At 44.1% G+C, this 23,704-nt stretch overlaps 1 protein-coding gene across 6 annotated transcripts in view; it reads right to left on the minus strand.

The window, feature by feature from the left end:
* The window catches only part of LOC123327572 (solute carrier family 23 member 1), a 69,736-nt gene extending 48,942 nt beyond the window's left edge, over positions 1-20,794 (minus strand). The window contains exons 1-2 of one of the 6 annotated variants that reach the window (XM_044946897.1): positions 20,108-20,363; positions 4,199-4,345 (exon numbers count right to left, since the gene is read on the minus strand). In XM_044946897.1, the coding sequence (XP_044802832.1) occupies positions 4,199-4,345; positions 20,108-20,149 (189 nt within the window). In that variant the 5' untranslated portion in view covers positions 20,150-20,363. Of the gene's footprint in view, positions 1-4,198; positions 4,346-20,107 lie in introns of all 6 variants that reach the window. The other 5 variants (XM_044946892.1, XM_044946893.1, XM_044946895.1 and 2 more) reach the window with 5 other exon arrangements.
* Between the last annotated feature and the right edge of the window lie 2,910 nt (positions 20,795-23,704).

A 23,704-nucleotide genomic window follows, 5' to 3' on the forward strand; every position in this document is an offset into this window, starting at 1 on the left:
CCTTAATAAGAATAAGACAAGAGGCTCATTATTAAAATAAGGCACAAGGTGAGGGCAAGACCATTGACCAGGCCTGAGCACATTCTTCAAGACTGATTATACATTAGGTCACAAAACAGCATCAGCAAATTTAAGAAGACTGAAATCAAACCAACAATCTTTTCTGTCCGCAATGGTCTGAAACTGGAAATCAAAAAGAGGAAGGAAACTGGACACAAGCTGGTGGAAATTAAGAAACACACTCCTGAACAACCAATGGGTCAAAGAAGAAATCAAAAGGGAAATAAAAAATAACTTAAGACAAATGAAAATGGAAATACAACTTACCAAAACTAGTGGGATGCAGCAAAAGCAGTTCTAAGAGGACAGTTTATAACAATCTATGCCTGCATTAAGAAAGAAAAAAGGTCTTAAATAAACAACTTATGTTTATTTCTCAAAGAACTAGAAAAGGAAGAACAAACTGAGTCTCAAGTTAGAAGAGAGGGAAAAAATACAGATCAGAACAGGAATAAATGAAATGAAAAACAATAGGAAAAATCAACAAAACGAGAGCTTTTTAAAGATAAACAACCCCGTAGCTAAACTCAGAAAAAAGGAGAGAGGACTCAAATAAAATGAGACATGATATGATAGAAATGCAAAGTACCATAAAACAGTAGTAACATCACACACCAATAAATTGGATAACCTAGAAGAAATGGGTAGATTACTAGAAAGACACAATTTACCAAGACTGAATCATGAAGAAATAGAAAATATGAACAGACAATTGACTAGTGAGGAGACTAAAACCGTAATCAAAATTTCCCAACAAAGAAAAGCCAAAGACCAGATGGTTTCACTGGCAAATTCTATCAAATATCTAAAGAAGAATTAACACCAAGCCTTCCCAAACTCCTCCAAAAATTGAAGAGGAGGGACCACTCCCAAATTCATTTTACAATCCAGCATAACCCTGATGGGGTTGTGGCTCAGACAGTAAGGAATCTGCCCGCAATGCAGGAGACCCAGGTTTGATCCTTGGGTTGGGAGGATCCCCTGGAGAAGGAAATGGCAAGCAACTTCAGTATTCTTGCATGGAAAATTCCATGGGCAGAGGAGCCTAGAAGGTTACAGTCCATGGGGTCACAAGGAGTCCGACACAACTGAGCAACTCTCACATAACCCTGATACCACAGAAAGATAAAGATCCTACAAGGAAAGAAAATTACAGGTCAATTTCCCTCATGGATATAGATGCAAAACTGCTCAATGAAATCCTAGCAAACTGCATTCTACAGTACATTAAAAGGGCCATATGCCATGATTAAGTAGGATTTTTGTCCCTGGAATGTTAAATATATACAAATCAGAAAATATGATGCACCATATTAAAAATGAAAAATCAAAAACCTATCACCCAAATGGATGCAGAAAAAAACATTTGAGAAAATTCAACACCCTTTCATAATGAAGTATCTACATTACCCATTTTATTGGCTCACAATAATATTTTTAAAAATAGTAATCCATTTGCTTCTCTTCTTTTGTGGAAAAGCACCAGGAAGCAAACAAAAAAGTATATCCCTGATATTCCACATTGAACATTTTGGGATTAAAATGAAAATGAATCCATCTATGACAGTAAAGATTCAAGCTACAAAAAGTTACAAAACAAATAGTGAAAATTGAAAGCTACTTTCCTTTTTCTGGATCATGGAAAAAGCAAGAGAGTTCCAGAATAACATCTATTTCTGCTTTATTGACTATGCCAAAGCCTTTGACTGTGTGGATCACAATAAACTGTGGAAAATTCTGAAAGAGATGGGAATACCAGACCACCTGATCTGCCTCTTGAGAAATTTGTATGCAGGTCAGGAAGCAACAGTTAGAACTGGGCATGGAACAACAGACTGGTTCCAAATAGGAAAAGGAGTTCGTCAAGGCTGTATATTGTCACCCTGTTTATTTAACGTATATGCAGAGTACATCATGAGAAACGCTGGACTGGAAGAAACACAAGCTGGAATCAAGATTGCCGGGAGAAATATCAATAACCTTAGATATGCAGATGACACCACCCTTATGGCAAAAAGTGAAGAGAAACTAAAAAGCCTCTTGATGAAAGTGAAAGTGGACAGTGAAAAAGTTGGCTTAAAGCTCAACATTCAGAAAACGAAGATCATGGCATCCGGTCCCACCACTTCATGGGAAAGAGATGGGGGAACAGTGGAAACAGTGTCAGATTTTATTTTTCTGGGCTCCAAAATCTCTACAGATGGTGATTGCAGCCATGAAATTAAAAGATGCTTACTCCTTGGAAGGAAAGTTATGACCAACCTAGATAGCATATTCAAAAGCAGAGACATTACTTTGCCAACAAAGGTTCGTCTAGTCAAGGCTATGGTTTTTCCAGTGGTCATGTATGGATGTGAGAGTTGGACTGTGAAGAAGGCTGAGCGCTGAAGAATTGATGCTTTTGAACTGTGGTGTTAGAGAAGACTCTTGAGAGTCCCTTGGACTGCAAGGAGATCCAACCAGTCCATTCTGAAGGAGATCAACCCCTGGGATTTCTTTGGAAGGAATGATGCTAAAGCTAAAACTCCAGTACTTTGGCCACCTCGTGCAAAGAGTTGACTCATTGGAAAAGACTCTGATGCTAGGAGGGATTGGGGGCAAGAGGAGAAGGGGACTACAGAGGATGAGATGGCTGGATGGCATCACTGACTCGATGGACGTGAGTCTCAGTGAACCCTTGGAGTTGGTCTTGGACAGGGAGGCCTGGCGTGCTGCGATTCATGGGGTCGCAAAGAGTCGGACACGACTGAGTGACTGATCTGATCTGATCTTTCTTTTTCTAGTTCTTCAGTTCAGTTCAGTCGCTCAGTCGTGTCGGACTCTTGCGACCCCATGAATTGTAGCACGCCAGGCCTCCCTGTCCATCACCAATTCCTCACTCAAACTCACGTCCATCGAGTCGGTGATGCCATCCAGCCATCTCATCCTCTGTCGTCCCCTTCTCCTCCTGCCCCCAATCCCTCCCAGCATCAGAGCCTTTTTCTATGAGTCAACTTTTTGCATGAGGTGGCCAAAGTACTGGAGTTTCAGCTTTAGCATCATTCCTTCCAAAGAACACTCAGGACTGATCTCCTTTAGAATGGACTGGTTGGATCTCCTTGCAGCCCAAGGGACTCTCAGGAGTCTTCTCCAACACCACAGTTCAAAAGCCAAGGTTAAATACCTCTATTAGTTTCTTATGATTCCTTCAAGACATGCAAAAATTACTACATATACTTATTTCTGCTGTTCTCCCTCTCTTTTTGTTTGTTAGTCTTTAAGGTAAAAAAAGATCACACTATACATAGTTATTTACTTGACTTTTTTCACTTAATCTATGTTGGTGATTATTTTTTAACTGCAAGGTAAATATATCTTTCTCTTTCTACAGCTACACTAAAAAATTATTTGTTAGAATATGCTACAATTCTCTAAGATGGATATTTTGGGGATGTTTCTGGGTTTTGTTTGTTGTTGTGATTTTATGATTAATTAATGGAACATCTTTGTACTTATCTTAACAAGTCTTGCCAGCATATCTGGAGAGAAATTCTTAAAAAAGTTTTTTTTTAATTTGGCCATGCCACAAGATTTGTGGGAACTTAGTTCTCCCACCAGGGATTGAACCCGTGCCTTGGCAGTGAAATGATGGACTCCTAACCACTGGACCACTGGGTAATTCTCTACAGAGAAATTCTTAAGCATTAGGGCCTGGGTTAAATAACATGTGTTTTACCAGTTAATAGAAAAGTTGCACCAGATAACATTCCAACAAGTGTTTGACAATGTGTGTTTTCCAATATTCCTCAAGCACTGGTTATCAACAATATCAGTTGTTTCCAAACAAATTATAATTGATAACTTGAAACAAACAAACAAAAAAAAACTCACAATGGCCCAGTTGGTGTCCTTGATGTTCCCTAGTAGCTTAGCACAGGGAACAATCTTCCCCTAACTCCCTGACCCCATCCCCAAACTCCTTGGGAGAAGAGAGAGAAAAAAAAGAGAAAAGAGAGCCTTGAGTCCCCTAAAGGTCAAAGGCATGGAAGCCAAGAACATGAGCAACTGAAGTTAGATCTTGACTAATTTGACCCATGTGTGTTCGATGTGCCTTTTGAGACAGAGCCTCCTTGTACCCAATGCTTCTGTGTGGCATTACCTGGATCCCCAAGAAGATGCAGAGATACCATGGTGGGATATCCAGGATACCATAAGCCAGGTGGCTGCTGCTGGGACTCTTGAGCTGGCCATCCTTCTTGCTGCCTTGGTCACCTTCATGGGAGCTGAGCACACCATCACCCCTCTGCTGGGAAAAGGACAAAAACACGTTTGAGCATCTCAAGAGGAATCAAGTGCATTTTGATGCCAAAAGCTTGGCTTCTATATACAGTGTCAAATCAAATCTTGGAGACAGAGTTTTGGATGAAGTAGAAAAGAATAGCTTATTGCTTTGCCAGGCAAAGGGGAACACAGTGACTCCTGCCCTCGAAAACCGTGTGTATCCACCCAGAGGGATTTGGTGAGAAGTTTCATAGAAACAGTTCAAGCATGGGGCTGCTAATAAGATTAGGCAGTGTACAGTTCAGTTCAGTCACTCAATCGTGTCCGACTCTGTGACCCCCTGGACTGCAGCATGCCAGGCCTCCCTGTCCATCACCAACTCCTGGAGTTTAATCAAACTCATGTCCATTGAGTCAGTGATGCCATCCAACCATCTCATCCTCTGCCATCCCTTTCGCCTCCCACCTTCAATCTTTCCCAGCATCAGGGTCTTTTCAAATGACTCAGTTCTTCCCATTAGGTGGCCAAAGTATTGGCGTTTCAGCTTCAGCTCAGTCCTTCCAATGAATACTCAGGACTGATTTCCTTTAGGATGGACTGCCTGGATCTCCTTGCAGCCCAAGAGACTCTCAAGAGTCTTCTCCAACACCACAGTTCAAAAGCATCAATTCTTTGGCACTCAGCTTTCTTTATAGTCCAACTCTCACATCCATACATGACCACTGGAAAAAACATAGCTTTAACTAGATGGACCTTTGTTGGCAAAGTAATGTCTCTGCTTTTGAATATGCTGTCTAGGATGATCATAGCCTTTCTTCCAAGGAGCAAGGGTCTTTTAATTTCATGGCTGCAGACACCATTTACAGTGACTTTGGAGCCCCCCAAAATAAAGTCAGCCACTGTTTCCATTGTTTTTCCCTCTATTTGCCATGAAGTGATGGGACCAGATGCCATGATCTTAGTTTTCCGAATATTGAGTTTTAAGCCAACTTTTTTACTCTCCTCTTTCACTTTCATCAGGAGGGTCTTTAGTTCTTCTTCGCTTTCTGCCATAAGGGTGGTGTCATCTGCGTATCTGAGGTTCTTGATATTTCTCCCGGCAATCTTGATTCCAGCTTGTGCTTCATGCAGCCCAGCGTTTCTCATGATGTACCCTGCATAGAAGTTAAATAAGCAGGGTGACAATATACAGCCTTGACGAACTCCTTTTTCTATTTGGAACCAGTCTGTTGTTCCATGTCCAGTTCTAACTGTTGCTTCCTGACCTGCATACAAATTTCTCAAGAGGCAGATCAGGTGGTCTGGTATTCCAATCTGTTTCAGGATTTTCCACAGTTTATTGTGATCCACACAGTCAAAGGCTTTGGCATAGTCAATAAAGCAGAAATAGATGTTTCTCTGGAACTCTCTTGCTTTTTCCATGATCCAGTGGATGTTGGCAATTTCATCTCTGGTTCCTCTGCCTTTTCTAAAACCAGCTTGAACATCAGGAAGTTCATGGTTCACATAGTGCTGAAGCCTGGCTTGGAGAATTTTGAGCATTACTTTACTAGCATGTGAGATGAGTGCAATTGTGCGGTAGCTTGAGCATTCTTTGGCATTGCCTTTCTTTGGGATTGGAATGAAAACTGACCTTTTCCAGTGCTGTGGCCACTGCTGAGTTTTCCAAATTTGCTGGCATAATGACAGCGGCACTCTCACAGCATCATCTTTTAGGACTTGAAGTAGCTCAATCGGAATTCTATCACCTCCATTAGCTTTATTTGTAGTGATGCTTCCTAAGGCCCACTTGACTTCACATTCCAGGATGTCTGGCTCTAGGTGAGTGATCATACCATCATGATTATTTGGGTCATGAAGATCTTTTTTGTATAGTTCTTCTGTGTATTCTTGCCACCTCTTCTTAATATCTTCTGCTTCTGTTAGGTCCATACCATTTCTTTCATTTATTGTGCCCATCTTTGCATGAAATTGCCCCTTTGTATCTCTAATTTTCTTGAAAAGATCTCTAGTTTTTCCCATTCTATTGCTTTCCTCTATTTCTTTGCACTGATCACTGAGGAAGCCTTTCTTGTCTCTCCCTGCTATTCTTTGGGACTCTGCATTCAAATGGGTATATCTTTCCTTTTTTCCTTTGCCTTTCATTTCTCTTTTCACAGCTATTTGTAAGGCCTCCTCAGACAACCATTTTGCCTTTTTGCATTTCTTTTTCTTGGGGATGGTCTTGATTCCTGTCTCCTGTACAGTGTCACAAACCTGTGTCTGTAGTTCTTCAGGTACTCTGTCTATCAGATATAACCTCTTGAATCTATTTCTCATTTCCACTGTAAGGGATATGATTTAGGTCATACCTGAACGGTCTAGTGGTTTTCCCTACTTTCTTCAATTTAAGTCTGAATTTGGCAATAAGGAGTTCATGATCTGAGCCACAGTCAGCTCCTGGTCTTGTTTTTGCTGACTGTATAGAGTTTCTCCTTCTTTGGCTGCAAAGAATATAATCAATCTGATTTCAGTGTTGACCATCTGGTGATGTCCATGTGTAGAGTCTTCTCTGTGTTGTTGGAAGAAGGTGTTTGCTATGACACAGAAAACTAACCAATATGACCACACAGACCACAGCCTTGTCTAAGTCAATGAAACTATAAGCCATGCCATGTAGGGCTACACAAGACAGACAGGTCATGGTGAAAAGTTCTGACAAACATGGTCCACTGGAGAAAGGAATGGCAAACTACTTCAGTATTCTTGCCTTGAGAACCCCATGAACAGTATGAAAAGGCAAAAAGGTAGGACACTGATAGATGAACCCTCCAGGTCCATAGGTGCCCAATATACTACTGGAGATCAGTGGAAAACTAACTCCAGAAAGAATGAAGAGACGGAGCCAAAGTAAAAACAACACCCAGTTGTGGATGTGTAAGAGCAGTATTGCATAGGAACCTGGAATGTCAGGTCCATGAATCAAGGCAAATTGGAAGTGGTCAAACAGGAGATGGTAAGAGTGAGTATCAAAATTTTAGGGATAGCAAACTAAAATGGACTGGAATGGGTAAATTTAACTCAGATGACCATTATATCTACTACCATGGGCAAGAATCATTTAGAAGAAATGCAGTAGCCATCATAGTCAACAAAAGAGTCTGAAATGCACTACTTGGATGCAATCTCAAAAACTACAGAATGATCTCAGTTCATTTCCAAGGCAAACCATTCAATATCACAGTAATCCAAGTCTGTGCCCCACCAATAATGCTGAAGAAGCTGAATTTGAACAGTTCTATGAAGACCTACAAGACCTTCTAGATCTAACACCCAAAAAAGATGTCCTTTTCATTATAGGGGACTGGAATGCAAAGGTAGAAAGTAAAGGAATACCTAGAGTAACAGGCAAATTTGGCCTTGGAGTATAGAATGAAGCAGGGCAAAGGCTAATATAGTTTTGCCAAGAAAATGCACTGGTCACAGCAAGCACCCTCTTTGAACAACACAAGAGAAGGCTGTGTACAGGGCACTGCTTTAATCTGGTCTCAGGTAATCTGTGGAGAAGGCGATGGCACCTACTCCAGTGCTCTTGCCTGGAAAATCCCATGGACAGAGGAGCCTGGTAGGCTGCAGTTGATGGGGTCGCAAAGAGTCTGACACGAATGAGAGACTTCACTTTCACTTTTCACTTTCATGCATTGGAGAAGGAAATGACAACCCACTCCAGTGTTGTTGCCTGGAGAATCCCAGGGATGGGGGAGCCTGGTGGGCTGCTGTCTATGGGGTCGCACAGAGACGGACATGACTGAAGTAGCTTAGCAGCAGCAGCAGGTAATCTGATGAGAACCTTGTTCTTGGGCTTCCCTGGTAGCTCAGATAGTAAAGAATCCACCTACAATTCAGGAGACCCAGGTTTGATCCCTGGGTTGGGAAGATCCCCTGGAGAAGAGAATGGCTACCCATTACAGTAATCTTGCCTGGAGAATTCCATGGACACCAGGAGCCTGGTGGTCTGCAGGTGATAGGGTTGCAAAGAGTCAGATATGACTGAGTGACTAACACACATGATCTGATGAGTTTGAGGTTCCTTTAATCTGGAGTGAAGAATGGTGACATCTTCCTCCTTAAAAAACTAGGAATAAACCCACCATAGGACCCAGCAATCCCACTCCTAGGCATATACCCTGTGGAAACCAAAACTGAAAAAGACACATGTATCCCATTGTTCATCGCAGCACTATTTACAATAGCTCAAACATGGAAGCAACTTAGATGTCCATCGACGGATGACTGGATCAAGAAGTTGTGGTACATATTCACAATAGAATATTACTTAGCCATAAAAAGGAATGCATTTGAGTCAGTTCTAATGAGGTGGATGAACCTAGAGCCTATTATACAGAGTGAAGTCAGTCAGAAAGAGAAAGATAAATATCATATACTAACGCATATATACAGAATCTAGAAAAATAGTACTGAAGAATTTGCAGGGCAGCAATGTAGAAGCAGACAGAGAGAATAGACTTATGGACATGGGAATAGGGGAGGACAGGGTGAGATGTATGGAAAGACTAACATAGAAACTTACTGTGTTTCTATGAAGTAAAATAGATAGCCAATGGGAATTTGCTGTATGTCTCAGGAAACTCAAATAGGGGCTCTGTATCAACCTAGAGGGGTGGGATAGGGAGGAAGATGGGAGGGAGGGTCAAGAGGGAGCAGATATATATATAGCTATGGCTGATTCCTATTGAGGTTTGACAGAAAACAACAAAATTCTTTAAAGCAATTTTCCTTCAATTAAAAAACCAAATAAACAAATAAAAAGAATGGTTTCATTTATTGGGGGGTTTTGTCCTTTTTTTATTGTTGTTCAGTCACTAAGTCATGTCCCACTCTTTGTGACCCCATGCACTGCAGTGCGCCAGGCTTCCTTGTCCTTCACTCTCTCCCAGAGTTTGCTCAAATCCATATCCATTGAGTCAGTGATGCTATCTAACCCTCTCATCCTCTGTCATTCTCTTTTCCTTTTGCCGTCAATCTTTCCCACCATCAGGGTCCTTTCCAATGAGTGTGCTCCTTGCATCAAGTGGCCAGAGTATTGGAGCTTCAGCATCAGTCCTTCCAATTAACCTTCAGGATTGATTTCTTTTAGGACTGACTGGTTTGATCTCCTTGCAGTCCAAGGGACTCTCAAGAGTCTTCTCCAGCACCACAACTTGAAAGCATCAATTCTTTGGCACTCAGCCTTCTTTGTGGTCTAACTCTCACATCCGTACATGACTACTGGAAAAACCATAGCTTTGACTACATGGACCTTTGATGGCAAAGTGATATCTCTGCTTTTTAACATGCTGCCTAGGCTTGTCATAGCTTTCCTTCCAAAGAGCAAATGTCTTTTGATTTCATGGCTGCAGTCACCATCCACAGTGATTTTGGCGCCCAAGAAAATAAAGATACTGTTTTATCTCTTGAGGTGGAACCAGGACCCTGCCCAAAGCCTGCACTATTGTTCAGGCTGTTCTCTGTTGTCTCTGAATCCCCTCCTTTCCCTGGTTAGCAACTGTTTGAATCTAACCTTTGGGACTCAGGGAAGGTCATGGAGGCTGGAGGCTGGAGTCTGTTCCCCACAAACAAGGAACAAGAGACATGGAAAGGCTTCTATGCCCAGGATCTCCAGAGGCTCCTGCTTAGTTTCACTTTCTTATTACAACCAGACAGATGGACAGCTTTCTAGAGGCAAGAACAATGGTATTGTGGTATATTCTGGCCAGCTTGTGGTTTCTAGATTCAGACTCAAAAGACCAGTGACTTTCTATATTATACATCTGCAGCAAGCCCTAACAGAAAATAAAGTTTGTGGAAGAATGAATGGGGATCAACTCCATGGTCAGAAAATAAGCAGAGGAATTCCTTGATGACTCATTTAGTGGTTAGGACTTCATGCTTTCACTGCCAAGGGCATGGGTTCAATCCTTTGTCTGGGAACTAAGATCCCACACGGTGTAGCCAAAAAAAAAAAAAGTGGGTTTCTCCAGAAAATGTGCAAGGAAATGGGGATTCTGACCCAGATGGTGTAGCTGCCCTTGTTTATGCTCCCAGAGGCCAGCCCTGTGCCAAAGCCCTTATCATAGTGTGTTTATTATAATGGACTATTTCCTTATCCATCTCTTCTACTGGAATTGTGGAATTGAGTTCCTAGAACATATTCGCTGTCCCTTACTCTCCTTTGTTGTCCCAGCTTCTAGAACAACCCAATGCTCATGCAGACTGAGTAAATGGAGGAATGAATGGACATAACACAAATGTAAATAAGTGTAGAGCATATAGAATGCTCTAGGGTCAATAGCCAAGTTACATTCCTATCAGGTTACTCCAAATTAACTTTAAATCATAAACCCTCTCCTCCAATTTATCAGCTATATAGTTTACCAAATTTGGACAAATTATTAACATTTATAAGTCTTATTTTTCTGATCTATGTAACAAAAATGTTAATAACACCTACTTCATAGATGAAAAAATTAAATTGGAACATGAAGAAATGCGGAGATGTTGTTCAAAGGATATAAACAAATAGTATAACATGAATAGGTTCTGGGAAACTAATGTACAGTGTGGTGATTATAATTAATAATACTGTATTATATATTTGAAAGTTGCTAACAAAGCTAGTGGAGGTGATGGAATTCCAGTTGAGCTATTTCGAGTCCTAAAAGATGATGCTGTGAAAGTGCTGCACTCAATAGGCCAGCAAATTTGGAAAACTCAGCAGTGGCCACAGGACTGGAAAAGGTCAGTTTTCATTCCAATCCCAAAGAAAGGCAATGCCAAAGAATGCTCAAACTACCACACAATTGCACTCATCTCACACGCTACTAAGTAATGCTCAAAATTCTCCAAGCCAGGCTTCAGCAATACGTGAACCGTGAACTTCCTGATGTTCAAGCTGGTTTTAGAAAAGGCAGAGGAACCAGAGATCAAATTGCCAACATCTGCTGGATCATCGAGAAAGCAAATGAGTTCCAGAAAAACATCTATTTCTGCTTTATTGACTATGCCAAAGCCTTTGACTGTGTGGATCACAATAAACTGTGGAAAATTCTTCAAGAGATGGGAATACCAGACCATCTGACCTGCCTCTTGAGAAATCTGTATGCAGGTCAGGAAGCAACAGTTAGAACTGGACATGGAACAACAGAGTGGTTCCAAATAGGAAAAGGAGTTCATCATGTATATTGTCACCCTGCTTATTTAACTTATATGCAGAGTACATCATGAGAAACACTGGACTGGAAAAAACACAAGCTGGAATCAAGATTGCCTGGAGAAATATCAAGAACCTCAGATATGCAGATGACACCGCCCTTATGGCAGAAAGTGAAGAGGAACTAAAATGCCTCTTGATGAAAGTGAAAGTGAAGAGTGAAAAAGTTGGCTTAAAGCTCAACATTCAGAAAACAAAGATCATGGCATCCGGTCCCATCACTTCATGGGAAGTAGATGGGGAAACAGTGGAAACAGTGTCAGACTTTATTTTTTTGGGCTCCAAAATCACTGCAGATGGTGACTGCAACCATGAAATTAAAAGACGCTTACTCCTTGGAAAGAAAGTTATGACCAACCTAGATAGCATATTCAAAAGCAGAGACATTACTTTCCCAACCAAGGTCTGTGTAGTCAAGGCTATGGTTTTTCCAGTGGTCATGTATGGATGTGAGAGTTGGACTGTGAAGAAAGCTGAACGCCGAAGAATTGATGCTCTTGAACTGTGGTGTTGGAGAAGACTCTTGAGAGTCCATTGGACTACAAAGAGATCCAACCAGTCCATTCTGAAGGAGACAGTCCTGGGATTTCTTTGGAAGGAATGATGCTAAAGCTGAAACTCCAGTACTTTGGCCACCTCATGGGAAGAGTTGACTCATTGGAAAATACTCTGATGCTGGGAGGGATTGGGGGCGGGACAAGAAGGGGACGACAGAGGATGAGATGGCTGGATGGCATCACTGACTTGATGGACAGGAGTCTGAGTGAACTCGAGGAGTTGGTGATGGACAGGGAGGCCTGGTGTGCTGCGATTCATGGGGTCGGAAAGAGTCGAACACTCCTGAGAAACTGAACTGAACTAAAGATAGTAAATCCTAAATGTTCTCAGCACAAAAAAGAAGCGGTGACTGCATGCCGTGATGGAGGGGTTAACTACTAAGAACTGCTGCCTAGTCACTAAATCACTTCAGTCATGTCTGACTCTTTGAGACCCCACGGGCCATAGCCTGCCAGGCTTCTCTGTCCATGGGATTCTCCAGGCAAGAATACTAGAGTGTGTAGCCATGCCCTCCTCCAGGGGACCTACCCTGCCCAGGGATCAACCCAAATCTGTTGAGTCTCCTGCCTTGGCAGGCAGTTGTTGATCACTAGCGATACCTAGGAATCTATTAATCACTGCTATGGTGGTAATCATTTTGCAGATATTATTGTATCAGGTCAATGTCTGGACAGTTTAAGCTTACACAATGTTATATGTCAATTACATCTAATAAACCTGGGGAAAAACAGAGCATGAAGCACATAGTCCAGTGTCCTGCCTGCATGGTGCACTTACCCAATAAGTATTAGCTACTATAATTATGATAAGCTTCTGGTCCTATGTTTCAAAGGCTTTTAACTCACACTTCAGTGACATTAGAGCATCTGTAGGTGGAGTGACATTAGAGCAGCTGTAGGTGAGAGGAATAGGAAAACAATGTCTTCGGTGTGGCCAGAATGGGGCAAGGCCACCAGCATGAAGATCAGGCAATTAGGTGACAAGCCCCAGCAGGGTCCTGGGCCCTGGGCCCTGGTCAGACCACAGAGGAATAGCAGGTTCTGCACAGTGGCACAGCCAGGGTGCCCTGAAGATAGTGTGGGCTTCTCACAGAGAAAGTTCTGGAAAGGATGTTAAACGTACCCATACCAACACCAACCTCCATAGTCAAGCACCCTTTACTCACCACAGCCTCAAAGAACAACTTCTGAACTGAAACTGCACTATGATTCCTGGGAATGCTAATCACTTCAATGCTATGAGCTTCTCCTATACAAGAAATCTGCTATTTTTTGTGACTTTATTGATATAAAGATACATTATTATGTACTAAAAAATCTCTCTTTTGTCTAAAAATTATTGTTTTTTTCCTTCTGATTTTAAAAGAAATGGGAGCAAAATTGTGGGCACAGACACCATGGCTGTTCTCCCTAAGGATCAGTGGCCCTGCTCTGGAGAAGTAGGAGAAGCAGATGAGTGGGGGGCAAGGGGTCACCAGTTGCTTTGAAGTGGAGAGAGACAAGAAAGCCACCAGATCAAGAACTGGGTGTTTGTCCCCTACCACTTCCAGGACAGCACTGGAACATCATATTCTAAGACAGGGTTTCTCAACCTCAGCACCATTGCCATTTTGGACAGGATAATTCTTCCTTGTGTTGTGTGTGTTCATGGCAGGTGTTGGGGTGTATCATGCACCCTAGGATATTTAGTAGCATCTTTGGCCTGGACCCACTAGATGCCACTGGCAAGCTCCTGCCCTCACCTTCAGTTGTGATGACCCAAAATGACTCCAGACATTGCCAAATGTCACCAGCAGGGTAAAAATCACCCCCAGTTAAGACCTGCCATTTTAAGGGTGTTGTTCAGATCCCACCAGGGAAGCTGCAACTAAGGACAATTCTAGCTGACATGGAGAGTGGGTGGGATAGATGTGCCATCTCCACGTGGAGACAGAGGAAGCCAGTCCTCCTCCTCCATGGGATGGACCACAAATCGGATCTCAGCTCTCCGAGTAAGCGGGGGCCCCACCACTGGCGATGGAGAAAATTTCCCAGAGCGCTAAGGACCAGGCAGTGGGAGGAGCTCAGGGCTGCGGTCAGGCTTGCAGAGAGTGGGTGCACTGAGTCAGCCACAGCACAGCCCTGCAGAGTCACCCTGCTCCTGGGGCTCGGTGCAGCGTTTGCCCATGAATCTATTATTTAGTTTCTGAAACTTAAATGTAAGAGTTTTGCTTCTACTCATCTATTCAGCAATGCCTGCAACCATGCCTCCCAAACCTGCTGCAGGAAGCCTTCCCTGACTTCTCTCCACTCCCGGACTACTGCCCCAGCATGCCTGACAGCCATAACGCGGTTTCCTCATCCAAAAGCCCATTAAGTCCCATAACTTCTCTACTCCATCGCTAGCACAGAGTTAGTGCTCACAGCACAATCTGTTGAGTGAAAAATAAATAAATAAACACATGCATAAATTAATGACCATAAAGATTCTCTCATCGACTTTTTAAAATAAATCCATAACTGGTTAGAACTCTTTGGAAACATTATGCTGATCCTATTTGGATTCCTGAAAAGAAGGCTGTCCTGATGCAGCTTTGGTACTTGGATTGGATGTGAAAGAAGGGTGGTTTTGCCTAAGCAGGTCAAGGCCAAGCCAAAGATAGCCTGGAGGTGCCCAAGGGAACTCCGGAGCACTTATCGCGAGGTTTTAGTGACCGCGTGGTGCAGGCCTTGAGCACAACCGCAGAAGAACCGGCTGAAGAAAAGAGGAGGGGCAGAAGGGAAAGAATGGCTGTTGATTGGCTGGCTGGTTGATTGACGCTGCGTAGGCTACACAGAACAGCAGAGCACGCAGTTTGAACTGGGGCCGCGGTGGTCTGTCAGTCCCCTGCTTGGCAGCCATTAGCACATCACTTCCTCTCTCTCAGACTCCGTGTCCCCTTCTGACTCTGGGAAGGTTGCAGAAATACTCAAAAGTGTATGTGGCTTCCTGTTATGTGCGCCTGTGAATGAACTCACACGACTCGGGCAGATACAGCTCTAGCAAACTCACCTCATACCTTCTCCAAGACCCCTTGGAATTCTCAGAAAGGTGAAGGGGCAGCGGCGGGGGGTGGGGGGAGGTTTTGGTGGGGACATTAGGGGGGATGTTAGTTTGGGGCCTTCCCCCCACCCCCGTCATTTAAGGGTCAATGAATGACTCTTCATTCTTTATGGCAAAAAGTAAAGAAGAACTAAAGAGCCTCTTGATCCAAGTGAAAGAGACTGAAAAAGTTGGCTTAAAGTTCAACATTCAGAACACTAAGATCGTGGCATCTGATCCCATCACTTCATGGGAAATAGATAGGGAAACAGTGGAAACAATGGCTGACTATATTTTTCTGGGCTCCAAAATCACTGCAGACGGTGACTGCAGCCATGAAATTAAAAGACGCTTACTCCTTGGAAGGAAAGTTGTGACCAACCTAGACAGCATATTAAAAAGCAGAGCTATTACTTTGTCAACAAAGGTCCGTCTAGTCAAGGCTATGGTTTTTCCAGTAGTCATGTATGGATGTGAGAGTTGGACTATAAAGGAAGCTGAGCACCGAAGAATTGATGCTTTTGAACTGTGGTGTTGGGGAAGACTCTTGAGAGTCCCTTGGACTGCAAAGAGATCCAACCAGTCCATCCTAAAGGAGATCAGTCCTGGGTGTTCATTGGTAGGACTGATGTTGAAGCTGAAACTCCAATACTTTGGCCACCTCATGCGAAGAGCTGACTCATTTGAAAAGACCCTGATGCTAGGAAAGATTGAAGGCAGGAGGAGAAGGGGACGACAGAGGATGAGATGGTTGGATGGCATCACCGACTCAATGGACATGGGTTTGGGTGGACTCTGGGAGTTGGTGATGGACAGGGAGGCCTGGTGTGCTGCAATTCATGGGGTTGCAAAGAGTCGGACAGGACTGAGCCACTGAACTGAACTGAATGAATCAGGACTTCCCTGGTGGTCCCGTGGTTAAGATTGCCTTCCAATGAAGCGAGTGAGGGTTCGATCCCAGGTTAGGGAGCTAAGATCCTACATGCCCAGTGGCCAAAAAAAAACAAAACATGAAAGAGAAGAAGTATTATAACAAATTCAATAAAGACTTTGAAATTGGTCAACATCAGAAAACAATCTTAAAAAAAAAAAGTCAGTGACTCATAGGGTGTTCTCTGCCTCATGACTAAATATTCTAAGTTTTGTTTGGATATCAATCTGGACATGATGAGGCTATGGAAACCACTTCTGTAATTGCTTTACAACACTTTTCTGGGAAATTGTCCTTGTATGAGGCCCAACATGGAAAAAAAAAATTAGAACTTAAGAGTGGAGAAAAACTTATCTTCCTTGAGAACAGCTGGTTCTTCACTCTGATAAGAGTGTGTGACTTCTGTGAAGCATGTCAGCTGTGGCTGGTAGAACGCACAGAGCCTGATCAAAATACATCTTTTGCTGTAAAGCACTTTGTGTCACTTACATAAAGTGCTGGGGCAAAAAATCAAATAAGCAGGTACACAGTGGGCTAAGATTCCTGTGTGTCAGAGATGAGTCACTAGTATATTAAAGATATACATAGAAATGTGACATCCCAGAGATGTTGTAGAGCAGGGGCTTCCCAGATGGAGGTGGAAAAAGCCCCACCTCAGGGCATATCCAGATGGGGGAAATGACTTTATCCCAGGGGAATCCCTGGTCAGTAAAATTCTGTAACTCTCAGACTTCCCTGGTGGCCCAGTGGTTAAGATTCTGAGCTCCCAATGCAGGGCGTCCAGGTCAGGGAACTAGATCCCACATGCCTCAACCAGGAGTTCACATGCTGCAACTAAGATGTGGCATGGCCAAATAAATAATTTGTTTTTAAGTCTATGACTCTTATAGTGGCAGAAGAATGCCTACAAGCCCCTTTTTGAAGGAAGAATAAACTCTTAATGAAGCTTCCCCATGAGTCAGCACTGGTATGAGAAGAAGGGCCACAAGCTTTTCTTCTGATTGGAAGAGTATGAGCTCAACGGGCTGTAATTTCATCAAAACACTTGCTCAAAGAGGCATTCTGTTGGGGTGTGGCATTTTATAGTGCTTTACAGTTTGCAGAGAGCTTCCAATGCATCCTCTCATTTGATTCTCACAACCCAGTTTCCAGAGAGGAGATTGAGGCTCAGTGAGATTACATGACTTGTCCCAGGTCCCCTTGTAAATGGGAGAATGGAACTCTCCTCTCCTGGTAGAGGGCAGTTGCTGGCAGGTGCATTCCTGTGTGTACAGGGACAGCCTGTCATCTCTCTGGAGCAGAGCAGCAGAGCAGGAGGAGGCTGGCACAGAGGGAAGAGCAGTGGGAAGGAGGATTCCTGGGGGGAAATGAATCCCTTGGCCCTCTGACTCCATCCACCCCCCACACAGCCTCCCGCTCCCCAACTTGCCCCCTAGGTTTGTTTCCTAACACTTCCAGTCAACTGACTCTAGCCTTTGGGATTGTCCAGGTCTCTCCAAACATGGCTGGGGAATCTGTCTTCCCCATGTTTATATCCCTAGAAGTTTCTAACAAAGCAATATGCACATGAAAACCAAAACATCTCAGAAAAGTGGCCTTTTAATCTGGGTGCTGAGACCGAGGCTTTGAGGAAAATGACAAGACAGTTCACTGAATAAAGACAGATATGTGCCCAGACCCTACCTACTGGCTTCAGGTGTGCCAAAGATGTGGAAAAAAATCACAGCTTTCAGAAATAGAGTCTTAAACTTATTTTCCAAGTTGTTGTTGTTGTGTTTTTTTTGCTTCTATGAAATGGTGACCGCCGCCGCCAAGTCACCTCAGTCGTGTCCAACTCTGTGCGACCCCATAGACGGCAGCCCACCAGGCTCCCCCGTCCCTGGGATTTTCCAGGCAAGAACACTGGAGTGGGTTGCCATTTCCTTCTCCAATGCATGAAAGTGGAAAGTGAAAGTGAAGTCACTCAGTCGTGTCCGACCCTCAGCGACCCCATGAACTGCAGCCTTCCAGGCTCCTCCGTCCATGGGATTTTCCAGGCAAGAGTACTGGAGTGGGGTGCCATTGCCTTCTCCGTGAGATGGTGACAGAAGTGTTTAAAAAAATTGTTAAAGGTCCAAAATGGAGTAACTAATGCTAAGCCCATATCAGCCAACCAAGACTTAATAAAGTGAAAGAAAGTGAAGTCGCTCAGTCATGTCCTACTCTTTGCGACCCCATGGACTGTAGCCTACCAGACTCCTCCGTCCATGGGATTTTCCAGGAAAGAATACTGGAATGAGTTGCCATTTCCTTCTCCAGGAGATCTTCCCAACCCAGGGATTGAACTGGGTCTCCCGCATCGTAGGCAGACGCTTTACAGGCTGAGCCACCAGGGAAGTTCTAATCTAATATCTAACCTAATTAATTGCATGCAGTTTTGGTTTCTCACAGGGATGTAACTTTTCACTAGTCCGTCTCGAATTATCTGGTCAGAACTAGTGAGGTGATCTGCCTGGTAGACCCCTGCTTTTCAGGAAAGTGACCTGGCCTGAAACAATCCACTCTTTGATAGAATAACTTTGCCATGCCTGCTTCTGCCTATAAAACTCCTCCATTTTGTACAGCTCCTCAAAGCTCCCTTCTACCTTCTATGATGGTATGCTGTCCATTTCATGAATCATTAAATAAAGCCAATTATGTGGACTTCCCTGGCAGTCGATCGGTTAAGACTCCACACTTAACTGTGTGGAATCACTGCAGGGGCCTGGGTCCAAACCCTGGTGGGCGAACTAAGATCCTGCATGCTGCAAGGTGTGGCCAAAAGAAATAATAACAATTTTAAAAATAAAGCCAAGTCCATGGGGTCACACAGAGTCGGACACGACTGAAGTGACTTAGCAGCAGCAGCAAGCTTTAAATTTACCCAGTTAAATTTTTACTTTTAGCAATAGGAATTCTGAGAGGAGAGGAAGTTTCTCTCAGGTGCCTGTCAAAATTTTCCAGAAGAGTCAGCCACAGTCTCTTTACCAGAAGACTGACTAGCAGTGGGCAAGGTCTGGCAGCTGGGCTCCAGGGGACAGTTCTGAGGGCCCAGCCCAGGCTCATGCGTGGCACCTGTTGCACAGATACCATGGCTGGGCCTGGTGGGGAGAGGCTCTGTCTGGCTATGGTGGGCAGAGGGTCCCCACTCAGTCAGCTCCCCCCACCCCCAGCCCTGGTTTTTAGGTGGCCAAACTAGGCAGGAATGAATGGTGGGAGCAGGGCTCAAGGACGAGCTGGAGAGGCCTCCAGATGGGTTATTGTCCCTTTAGTTCTCTGGGCCTCAGCTTCCTTATATGTAAAATGGGAACAGAGGTGTATGCCTCAGTGGCTTGAAGGAGGAAAATAAAGTACATAATACTAGGACATATCAGCCATTCGGTAAACAGTAGTTCCGTGCCTCTCACCCTCTCTCATCCTCTCTCTCTCTGCTTTCCTCTTTCTCTTTGCTTTGCTTCAGAAAGGCTTTCTGATCAAAGAAATCATAATGCTGAGAAACCTGGAAAACAAACACTTAGATTCAACAGAGTAAAACAGAGGGCCTTTCAGCTCTCCCTTCTTCCTTTGTAATTCATTCACGGAGTTCAGCACTGAGGATGGGATCTGTGCCTTGCGACGGTGGCAGCAGGAGAATAGCTGTGAAAATTCAACGTCTCAGAACACAAGCCACCTTCCCCATGAATCTGCATTAGGACTCCACACTGGGACCTTTCTCCAGGGTCTTTCCTCTTTTCAGCTACCCCACCAATCTTCCTGCAGTGCAGGAGACCTGGGTGTGATCCCTGGGTCAGGAAGATCTCCTGGAGAAGGGAATGGCAACCTGCTCCAGTATTCTTGCCTGGAGAATCCCATGGACAGAGGAGCCTGGCGGGCTACAGTCCATGACATTGCAAAGAGTCGGACACGACTGAGAGACTGACATTTAACACGCACCCCACCTCTATCATCCCCTCTCTTCTACCAGCACTCACCAAGGGGTTGGGGTGCTCACAGGTGGTGATGGCAGAGCTCATGGCCGCTTGGGGTCTTCTCCTTTTGGCTTCCTCTCAGAACAGAAACGAAACAAAGCTGCTGCTGGAGAGGAAGATTAACTTCTCACAGCCTGCCAAAATAATAAGAGAGAGGGAAAGACGAGGATCCAAGAGGGTGGGGCCTCCAAGCCCCACCTACTGGTCTCTAACAGACACCCCTCCAGCCCTCTTCGGACACTGCAGGGGACCGAGGTACATCCAGTGATAGTAAGCGTCGCATCATTTGAAAGGTGTGGGTAGTTGCAGAGAAGTTAATGATCCCCCATGGCACCAAGGAAAGAAATCAGGGGGCAGCCTGTTGAGATGTGGCAGGACAGCACTTTCCAGAAACCAGGTTCCCAGGGGCAAGAGAAGAGGGGGTGAGGCTCTGGGCCAGACATAGGGGCTTTTCTGTTTTCTAAAGCTCATTTCTAGTGACTGGTTGAACTGGAATGAAAGCATTGCAAAAGTGACACAAGCAGCCTGGCCCCTGAGATACACTGACACAGTCGTTAGGCAGGGACTGCTGGCCCTAAATGCTGACCTCGAGAGGCTACTAAGGCTCATGGGTGGAGCAAAGACCTCAGGTGAGAGGCTGAGAAAAAATGCTTCTACAACTTGGGTGCCTGGCTCCCCAATATGTAGAAACATTTAGTAACCTACCTATTGGAGAGACAACTCCAGGAAGGCAGAGTCTCAGTCTTATCCCACACAGAGTACTAAAATGCTCCTCTATGACCCAATCAAAAAATGGGCCAAAGAAGTAAATAGACATTTCTCCAAAGAAGACATACAGATGGCTAACAAACACATGAAAAGATGCTCAACATCACTCATTGTCAGAGAAATGCAAATCAAAACCACTATGAGGTACCATTTCACGCCAGTCAGAATGGTTGCGATCCAAAAGTCTACAAGCAATAAATGCTGGAGAGGGTGTGAAGAAAAGGGAATCCTCTTACACTGTTGGTGGGAATGCAAACTAGTACAGCCACTATGGAGAACAGTGTGGAGATTCCTTAAAAAACTGGAAATAGAACTGCCTTATGATCCAGCAATCCCACTGCTGGGCATACACACTGAGGAAACCAGAAGGGAAACAGACACGTGTACCCCAATGTTCATCGCAGCACTGTTTATAATAGCCAGGACATGGAAGCAACCTAGATGCCCATCAGCAGACGAATGGATAAGAAAGCTGTGGTACATATACACAATGGAGTATTACTCAGCCATTAAAAAGAATACATTTGAATCAGTTCTAATGAGGTGGATGAAACTGGAGCCGATTATACAGAGTGAAGTAAGCCAGAAAGAAAAACACCAATACAGTATACTAACGCATATATATGGAATTTAGAAAGATGGTAACAATAACCCTGTGTACCAGACAGCAAAAGAGACACTGATGTATAGATCAGTCTTATGGACTCTGTGGGAGAGGGAGAGGGTGGGGAGATTTTGGAGAATGGCATTGAAACGTGTATAATATCATGTATGAAACGAGTTGCCAGTCCAGGTTCAATGCACGATACTGGATGCTTGGGGCTGGTACACTGGGACGACCCAGAGGGAGGATATGGGGAGGGAGGAGGGAGGGAGGAGGGTTCAGGATGGGGAGCACGAGTATACCTGTGGCGGATTCATTTCGATGTTTGGCAGAACTAACACAATATTGTAAAGTTTAAAAATAAAATAAAATTAAAAAAAATTAAATTTAAAAAAAAAGGAAAATAAAATAAAATAAAATGCTCCTCTAAAAGTCTCAATAAACCCCATTCTGTGAAGTCCAATGGGGTTCCCAGGTGGTGCTAGTGGTAAAGAACCCGCCTGCCAATGCAGGAGATGTAAGAGATGTGGGTTCAATCCCTGGGTCGGGAAGATCCCCTGGAGGAGGGCGTGGCAACCGACTCCAATATTCTTGCCCAGAGAATTCCATGGACACAGAAGCCTGCTGGCTACAGTCCACAGGGTTGCAAAGAGTCAGACACAACTGAAGCAACTTAGCGTGTATGCACATGAAGGCCAATGCAAACAAATACCTCTTATTCATAATGATGGAATGTTCTGGAACAGATAGCACTGGGACCCAAGTTTCAGGAAACACATAGTGGGACCTGCATAGACACTGATAGGAGTCCGTCCAAGAGGAAGCCGTGCAAAGCAAAACAATGAAAAGTTTGACATGGGAGGGGACAGAGCTGATTAAGCTATAATAGAAAAACCAAGGTCAGAAGAGAGTCAACGGTCATTAAGTAGTTGACCTTTCAGTTCAGTTCAGTTCAGTCGCTCAGTCGTGTCCAGCTCCTTGCAACCCCGTGAATTGTAGCATGCCAGGCCTCCCTGTCCATCACCAACTCCTCGAGTTCACTCAGACTCACGTCCATCGACTCAGTGATGCCATCCAGCCGTCTCATCCTCTGTCGTCCCCTTCTCCTCCTGCCCCCAATCCCTCCCAGCATCAGAGTCTTTTCCAATGAGGGAACTCTTCCCATGAGGTGGCCAAAGTACTGGAGTTTCAGCTTTAGCATCATTCCTTCCAAAGAAATCCCAGGGTTGATCTCCTTCAGAATGGACTGGTTGGATCTCCTTGTAGTCCAAGGGACTCTCAAGAGTCTTCTCCAACACCACAGTTCAAAAGCATCAATTCTTCAGTGGTCAGCTTTCTTCACAGTCCAACTCTCACATCCATACATGACCACTGGAAAAATCATAGCCTTGACTAGATGGACCTTTGTTGGCAAACTAATGTCTCTGCTTTTGAATATGCTATCTAGGTTGGACATAACTTTCCTTCCAAGGAGTAAGCATCTTTTAATTTCATGGCTGCAGTCACCATCTGCAGTGATTTTGGAGCCCAGAAAAATAAAGTCTGACACTGTTTCCACTGTTACCCCATCTATTTCCCATGAAGTGATGGGACCAGATGCCATGATCTTCGTTTTCTGAATGTTGAGCTTTAAGCCAACTTTTTCACTCTCCTCTTTCACTTTCATCAAGCGGCTTTTTAGTTCCTCTTCACTTTCTGCCATAAGGGTGGTGTCATCTGCATATCTGAGGCTATTGATATTTCTCCCAGAAATCTTGATTCCAGCTTGTGTTTCTTCCAGTCCAGTGTTTCTCAGCTTAGAACCTCCCAAGTAAATTCTCTCACTGTGTCCATTGTTTCCCCAGCTATTTGCCATGAAGTGATGGGACCAGATGCCATGACCTTCATTTTTTGAATATTGAGTTTTAAGCCAGCTTTTTCACTCTCCTCTTTCTCCTTCATCAAGAGGCTCTTTAATTCCTCTTTCCTTTCTGCCATAAGGGTGGTGTCATCTGCATATCTGAAGTTATTGATATTTCTCCCAGAAATCTTGATTCCAGCTTGTGCTTCATCCAGCCCGGCATTTCACATGTACTCTGCATGTAAGTTAAATGAGCAGGGTGACAGTATGCAGCCTTGATGTACTCCTTTCCCAATTTGGAACCAGTCCATTGTTGCAGCTCCAGTTCTGACTGTTGCTTCTTGAGCTGCATACAGGTTTCTCAGGAGGCAGGTAAGGTGGTCTGGTA

This window comes from Bubalus bubalis, chromosome 8, assembly GCF_019923935.1.
Source record: "Bubalus bubalis isolate 160015118507 breed Murrah chromosome 8, NDDB_SH_1, whole genome shotgun sequence".
Lineage (NCBI taxonomy): Eukaryota > Metazoa > Chordata > Mammalia > Artiodactyla > Bovidae > Bubalus > Bubalus bubalis.